At 39.3% G+C, this 8,333-nt stretch overlaps 1 protein-coding gene across 1 annotated transcript in view; it reads left to right on the top strand.

Moving 5' to 3' along the window:
* nubp1 (nucleotide binding protein 1 (MinD homolog, E. coli)) overlaps positions 1-7,359 on the top strand; it is an 8,793-nt gene extending 1,434 nt beyond the window's left edge. Inside the window, exons 2-10 of the mRNA XM_083930970.1 lie at positions 1-88; positions 280-413; positions 1,663-1,731; positions 1,897-1,929; positions 2,038-2,128; positions 2,226-2,380; positions 4,303-4,413; positions 5,560-5,746; positions 6,184-7,359. The exon at positions 1-88 is cut by the window's left edge and continues 17 nt beyond it. Coding sequence (XP_083787096.1) covers positions 1-88; positions 280-413; positions 1,663-1,731; positions 1,897-1,929; positions 2,038-2,128; positions 2,226-2,380; positions 4,303-4,413; positions 5,560-5,746; positions 6,184-6,236 — 921 coding nt within the window. The 3' untranslated portion in view covers positions 6,237-7,359. The remainder of the gene's footprint in view (positions 89-279; positions 414-1,662; positions 1,732-1,896; positions 1,930-2,037; positions 2,129-2,225; positions 2,381-4,302; positions 4,414-5,559; positions 5,747-6,183) is intronic.
* Positions 7,360-8,333: the final 974 nt, after the last annotated feature.

The following is an 8,333-nucleotide window of genomic DNA, read 5'->3' as shown; positions in this document are numbered from 1 at the left end:
AGTGAGCAAGCAGGAAAGTCCTCGTCATGTCAGGGCTGTCCCAACCAGAAAATATGTGCTTCTGGAGACACCAAGGCCCCGGACCCTGGTAAGACTGCTACATGTGATACTACGTTATGATCATTTGATGTATGCAGTTCAACAAATTTATGTGGGACTATTGGTATGATTTAAATTGAGCAGCAAAGGCAGCTTTAAAGCAAACAATATTTCAGTGAACTGGTTTTGTCCCATTTGAGTCTTCTCCATCCTTCATATCATCCCTTATCTCATCTCCAGCCATAGCAGAGATAGCAGTGAAGCTGTCAACAGTCAAACACAAGATCCTTGTGCTGTCTGGGAAAGGAGGAGTAGGGAAGAGTACCTTCAGCGCTCACCTGGCTCACGCCCTGGCAAGTGACAGCACAAAGGAGGTAATATTTTCATTTTCATTTTGGCTTCCAGTGTGCAAAGCGGCCAGCTAGATCAAAAGAGGCAAAACCATTTGTAGAAATCAACAAAATGCCACTAGAGGTCACTGCAGACATGGGTTAAAAGAAGTTAAGGTCATAATTTCTTAAGTACCGGTAACTAAGTTCCAGTCTTTCACCATGTATTGTATAATCTACCAAAAGCCATATTATAAGTATCAAACTATTACAATAGTGTAATTACATTTAATTCCATAGTAACCTTGTATTAACTATTGCACCGACATTATGTCCAGTACCTGCAAGGAGGACATGGTGTCAGTGATGTAGGCAGGTGAGACACATTAATTCTTAACTCACCTGATGAGAGTCACTGAAAACAAATATTATAGGTATAATATAAGAATGATCCCCTCTGCAGCTGTAATGTAAGATATCTCTGACAGATTGTTGATGCTGCAGTAGGTTGTAAGGAGACAGAGTTATTATTGTAGACTATAAAAACCCAATTAGTGCTTGAGCTTTTAATGATTTGGTCACGGAAATTGTAAAATTATAAAGCTGAAAGTAATTTCAATACTGTATTTCAAGATAATATACAGTGCTATTTATGAAGCATTCCTCTGAATCACATGATTGAGATGGACTCAATGAGGTAACTTTATCGTGTTTAGCAGCTGTTTAGCTGTGATCTGGCTCGTTTTAACACATTAGCTCCAAATTAGTTGCATTTTAGGCCCCTGTGAGTTCTAGTTTAGCCAAACCTGTTCTAAACCACAGCTCAGCTAGTCAGTGACACAGCAGTCATTGTTTGTGTATGTATGTGTTTATTTATGTATGTATTTATGACAGCTTAGTTGCAGTGTGTTAAAGATGCATGTGAACATTAATTACTGTAAACCATAGACCTCACTGGTCTTAGCCTAACCATATGCTGTGTAACATCACCCATAGGTTTCTGAAATTAAGCTCAATGTGGGGCTTTAAGTGGCCATTCGGGGAACGGTTTTCGACACTTCTGCGACGGCTTTAGTTTTCATCCCTCTGTGGTTTCCGCTTGGCAAAAACAGATAGTTTTCAGATTTTTTTCTTGCTGTGGTAGCGCTGTTACGTCTGTGTGTATTCAAAGATTAATCTTCTGCTACCTTACCTCACTGTTAATGCTTGCCGTGGACAGAATTACAAAACAGTAAGTTCAGTTCAGCCTGTCACATACTCCCCGACACTATAGACTCTCTCTCACTGTTTTTAGGTTGCCCTTCTGGATGTAGATATTTGTGGTCCATCCATTCCCAGGATTATGGGCTTAGAAGGGGAGCAGGTGAGTTGTGTGCAGAAATGTTAAATGTAATGCACAAATTTACTGTGAAGAAATGTTTCACTGATTATAATTTGTAATAGTACAAACCACATATAATACTACTACTAATAATTAAAATACGCTTTTACTTCAGAGTAGGTCTGTAATCTGTTCTCTTGTGCACAGGTTCACCAGAGTGGTTCAGGCTGGTCCCCTGTGGTTAGTCCAGTCAAACAGTGCTGCTTTCATTTTTACCATTTAACTCTTTAACTCTTAAATTGCATATTTCATGAATGCATTTGTCTGTGTGTGGACTGTATGTTGCAGTATGTGGAGGACAACCTGGCAGTCATGTCTATTGGATTCCTACTCAGTAGCCCTGATGATGCTGTGATCTGGAGAGGACCCAAGAAGAACGGTAATGTTTGTGCGTGTGTGTGTGTGTAAAAATGCATCTCACTTTTTCCGAATGTCACACCAGTATACCCTGTGTGGTTTTGTTTTTTTAAAATCAGGGATGATCAAACAGTTTTTGAGAGATGTTGACTGGGGTGAACTGGACTACCTCATTGTGGACACACCCCCTGGTACCTCTGACGAACACCTGTCGATCGTCCAGTACCTGAGCTCCACCCACGTTGATGGAGCTGTCATCATTACCACACCACAGGTAGCGCACACACACACACACACACACACCCACCCACCCACCCACCCCCCTAATCTTTGTGTTAATAGCATTCACAGCAACTTTGAAGGGAAATTACGCGCTCAGATATGTTCGTCTGCATTCACTACACCTGATATGACTACTTGTACTGCAATTGGTGATTTCCAGTCCAGCTGGTTGTTTTCATGCAAGTCTAGATAGTAAAAATGATAGTGATAGTAACGCTAAAAGCCATAACGCTAACTGACAGAGCATGAGAGAATCACATCCTTTACTCAAAACGCAACATTTCTGCCCCCCAGCTGCATGTGCATCACTCTTAACGCTGAAATTCTCTTCTTCTTTGTGATACAACAATATATATTTAGAGAGATTACCAGTGCTGTTACAAATTATGCTATATTCATAGACAAAACATGTACAGTTTGCAGTAAACATTAGGTTTTGTTGTATATAAAGAAAGAACTTCTGTGTAGAACGTGCTTATATTCAGAAAGTAAGAAAACCGCAATAGATGAAGAGTTCATTATGCAACGTCGCTGTAAGTCGTGGGATTTCATTTTATCTCATTTGGAAAACCCCTCACTGCAATTACTGCTGTGACTGTCACCAGTCCGCTCTCCGCCTACTTTTTTAACCCACAGCTAAATACAACAAATTACTCCCCGTTGTGGGGGATTATGGAAAGTTATTCTTGGAAATGTAGGTGCATGAGGCAGGTCTAGAGACAGCGTGGCCAATAAAATTAGTACAAGTTATGGGAATCTGTTCAAGGGCTGGACACGAATATTCAACTATTCAGATATTTATTCATTGTGTAGGTATTCAGTTTTCAATTTAAAGATTTGGCTGTATTCTTTTTTTTCTCCCAATATTGTAGAATAGCAGAATCCTTAAAAATGAATGCAACTGTTGCAGCACTTCAGTCTAGTGTGAGAGTCTTTACTGTGTTATACTGTCATTTACTGTCACATTTCTCTCCTCTCCACACACACACACAGACACACACACACACACACACACACACACACACACACACACACACACACACACACACACACACACACACACACACACACACACACTAAATGTATTTTGTTATTGCAGAATAGTTGTATACTCAAAGATATTGGCAGTAAAGTAATCCAAGTGCATCATAATCGCAAACTGTTTCACTTTTTTTTTTACAGTGCAGCCACCAGAGGATGTTAGTTTATCATAAACCCATAAAAAGTCAATGCTACAGTGGGACTAGACATTTATGGTACCATGTCAAGTTATTATCATGTTTGGTAGTTATTTGTTTATAGTTGTTATAGCAAGGACACACTAGGTGGGTGTGTACTAAACCAGGTAGAGTATCGAGTAGAAACTAATGTTAGATATTAGTCCATTAACTTGTTAGCATGCTAAAAATAATGTCTTGTCCCTCTACAATGTTTGTCACAATGCACTTGTGTCTTGTTGAGAAAGTGTAAGTGTCCCTAAATCAATCCAGTCTTATTGTTGCTGGTGAAAGAGCAAACACTTCCTGATACTTAAATTAACTCTGTGAGGTCAGACAGCAGTAGAATCATTTCCTCATTCCCTCAGCTTAACCAAAACTAGCCACACACGAGGTGGGAATTACCCAAACAGACAAGGGACAGTCAACCTGCCAGGCTCTAGATATCAAAATAAGAGCGGCTCAGTTTATCAGGGCTAACTGCGTTTCTCAAGGGAACCCTGATGACAGTCGTGAGGGGAGGGCAAACAAATTTTGCTCTTTTCACCAATGTCTTTGTTTCCTCCCTCTTTCTTGTCTTCATCCTCTCTCTCCTCTATTGCTTTGCCTTTCTATTTCTGTCTTTCTTTCTGGTTCTCTCTCTCTCTCTCTCTCTCTCTCTCTCTCTCTCTCTCTCTCTCTCTCACTCTCTCTCTAGGAGGTATCGTTGCAGGATGTGCGAAAGGAGATTAGATTCTGTCAGAAAGTCAAGCTGCCGATCATTGGAGTGGTGGAGAACATGAGTGGTTTCGTCTGCCCTTCATGCAAGGTCACTGACAGATGCACATGCGTATTCACAGTGTTGCAAACAGACGGCCAGTCGGACACACACACACACACACACACGTACACAAAAGAAACTATGCAGTCTGGGGAGAAAAAGTTGTACAGGCAAGCAGATGACTGGACAGACAAACAACCACAGGGCAGACAACAAAGAAGAACACTGGTTGACGGACATGGTAGAACCAGCATGACCACAGAGCTGTCACTTCATCTCTTACAGCAAAAGAATTTGTACTAGCAGGTGCTAAGCAGCCTTAAAGCATTATCATCTTCTTTAGTGTGCTATGAAATGCTTAAAAGTGCTTCTTTTGCAGTCTGAATTAGTAAAAAACCACCCTTACCTTGTGAAAACACACATCAATTATGAGTGTTTTAGTTCGTTTTTCAATTGTAGTATAACAGAATCCTTAAAAAACAATACATTTTATTTAACCAAAAGTCAAGTGTTGCAGCACAATGTTTCCATTTCAGCTCAGTGTGAGTCTTGAGTTTTGCTGTCATTTGCGATCGCGTACACTGTAACTCCGCAGCACTGTGCCGCCCATCTCGGCCGAGAACAGGGACTTGTCTTTTTATGATAAACTCTTTTATAAAACAGCACAATATAAATATAAAGTTATAACCGAGCAGGCTGAGGTGCTCGGGACAGCCCTAGATCTGTTTTTCATCTTAATATTGTTGTCCCCTAAGATGGTATTGTTGGTGGAAGGCTTTCTTTCAACCTCTGGTATCTTAAATTCCAGGAATTAAAATGTGGTGGATGTCACAAGACAGGACTGATTTTCCAGTCTTTGATGAAAATCTTAATTAGTTAAGAAAATAAGTTGAGTCTTTTTTTTTCTGTTACTTTTAGTCAACAAAACTAAAGACATTTTAGTCTAGTTTTGACAATGAAATATCATTTCTGCCAACCATAATTTTGATGTCTTCTAAACATTTTGAAGCAGCTATCACAAATGACTTAACGTATAATTGTTGAAATGAAACTATTTCAACAGTGGACAGTTTTCCACTTTTCCATTCCTGAGCTCAGCATGTATAGAGCAGCATGGATCCTATATAATTTAGGGCCCGTAGTATCTGAAAATGCATACATAACATATGTTTTCTTTGTCCTTTTTCCTTGTAGAACACATCGCAGATCTTCCCTCCCACCAGCGGGGGCGCAGAGCGAATGTGCACGGATCTAAATCTACCCCTGCTGGGAAAGGTACCTCTAGACCCAAGGATAGCACGAAGCTGCGACGAGGGCAAGTCTTTCCTCAATGAAGTACCTGACTCTCCTGCTGCTAAAGCCTACCAAAGTATTGTGCAAAGTGAGTATGAACAGGAATACAAACACAACACACAAGCATCCCCGACATCTGTTTTGCCCACCTCTCGCATCATATTGTAGATTTTGTCACATTCCAAGAAAGGAAGTTAGACACACATACGGCTTCCAACGAAGTCCCTCTTTATTTTTGATGACTAGATGGTTCAAATGACGTCCCGATTCCTGATAAAATGTAATGAAAGAAGAAGTGATCACTTTACAAATGGGAAGCAGTCGACTAAAGAGGAAGAAATCAAGTCCCATAGCCATTTAGCATGAGATTAAAGTTGATGAATCAAATGTGGTTTATAAAACAGGCAATTAATAAAAAGCAAACACACACACACACACACACAAAGATCTTCAAGATGTATTCTTGTGTGTCCAATCTTTTTCTTGTTCTCATCATCGTCACCCTCATCCTCTCACCTCCGCCAGGTATTCAGGACTACTGTTCCAACCGTGTGACAGAGGAGCAGAGTACCGTCTGAACGCACCCTGGACGAGAACACCAAGAGAGATCACATGATGAGAGCGTGGTAGAAATCATTAACTACTGACTATAAAAACACACACGAGGAAGCTAATACCTAATTAATACTGCAACCTTCACCGAAGCCTGCCAGAATAATTTCAACATGAGTAGCTGGCATGCGAGAGGATTAACAAAAAAATCAGAAATATGGTTGAATAATAATATCTTAATAATGCTGGGTGGTCTGAAAGCACTTTTTAAATAAAAAGAAACACAAAAAACTCCAAAACACCTGTCTGTATAGAATGTTTTATTCCTGTAGCAAAGATAAATGCACCATTAAATCCCCAAGGGATCAGTAATATAATTTATATAAGGCTATTTGAAAGCGTTTATCTTAAAGGATAAAGCTCACAATATTCTTCTTTATATTATTATCTTATAAGTCCTATCCAAAACTATCAGTGTGGTATGAAGTTTCCCAATATTTTCAGCAATACACAGCCTCTGTGTGGCTCTAAGTGACAAGCCCATTGGTTCATACTGACTTATACGTTCAACAGCTGTTTAATGGGATTGAATAGTAGCTTTATTGGGGCAGCAGGAGAGGATTGTACTCGGGACCGACTCAAAATAAACTGTCCATTTCATCATGACAAAGGAACATGTCTTAGTGCAACAGTGGCTCAATGATGTGTTTTGAATGGAGTTGTATCGCACATGAAAGCTATATGAGGTTAGGGGAACTTGAATATCTGAGCATGTAGTAAATTAAGCATTAGTGTCAAACATTTAACCATTTCCTACAAAGACATTTTGGAGCTTGTTAACCTTTCAAGCTACGTACATGGTTTGCTTTGTTCTCGGCACGTATCTGAATCTGGGAGATTTACATAGATTACTTTGATATGTAAACTGTGCACAGGGGGAAACATTCTCATGGCACAGGATTTGTTTTCATATTAGCCAGCCCCAGCTGGGATTCAAACCAGGAACCCTCTCGCTATGAGGTGACAGTGCTAGCCACCACAGCACCGTGCCGCCCAGATAATGAATTCATTATAAACAATTGTCTTTGACACATATTGTTGTTTTTTGTAATGTACTTGCATTCACCGATTTATGAAATAAATGACCAAACATGACATCACCATCAATGTTTGTTTTTTTTGGATCAAAGTCACCTTTTCGTTTTATCTGTTTTATAATTCGAAGATTAATTGAGATAATCTTGTCGCTAATATTATTTGCAAACATATCTCACTAATAATGATATTGGGTCCTTTGACAGTGTTGCTATAAGAAGTGTAAACACAGTTACGCCAGGTCTGCACTGTCAAGTCTTGCCACCATGTTTTATTTGTGCATGTGTGTCCTCATGTGTACTTCACTATGCATTGTTGTAGTTCCTCCAGTTCTCAAGGTTCTCTTAAAAACCACATGTGAAACTGTATTTGCATCCTGCTAACAGACAAAACAACACTAGGCACAGCCACACAGACTGTTTCTTACGTATACTTTTGGTTTTATTTTTTTAATTGCGTTGGTTGAAGTCTGTCGTGTTATAACTTCGAGCAGTGAAATATTTTCCTCCATGTTACGCAATTCAGTAGAAAAATACAATAACCGAAAAATTATATAGTTGGTTTTATTTCCTAGAATACAGTCACAATGATTTTAAGGAGTGAAAAATTAAAAAATGAGTGTCCAAAACTAATACATTGTGAAGCTCAAGGGATTCTACACACAAGAAACATTCTACAGACAAAATAAAGGTCCTATATTGTAAAAAAATGGCTTCGCCATGTCTTTACATTACAAAGCAGGCCATGGTGCTATATAAATGCTCTATCAAAAGTATCAAAACGCTCAATCCATAGACAAATGCACAGAGTTCGTATTCAGAAACTGTGCCTTTAATCCTATGCTTTAACCAAGCCGTTAGCACTTCTGTACAATTGTGATCAATTCAATTAAAAAAAACGTTATTTGTCCCAGAGGGACAATTAGGCGACATGTAGAGTAAAAAGACATGACAAACACAATACAACCATTCAACACGACCCATTCTTCATGACATCACATAACTATCTTTAAAGCGAGAACATTGTAA

The sequence above is a fragment of the Echiichthys vipera genome, assembly GCF_963691815.1.
Source record: "Echiichthys vipera genome assembly, chromosome: 17".
In the NCBI taxonomy this organism is placed as follows: domain Eukaryota; kingdom Metazoa; phylum Chordata; class Actinopteri; order Perciformes; family Trachinidae; genus Echiichthys; species Echiichthys vipera.
Note: the sequence above shows the minus strand (reverse complement) of the source record. Positions and strands in the feature narration are given on the sequence as shown.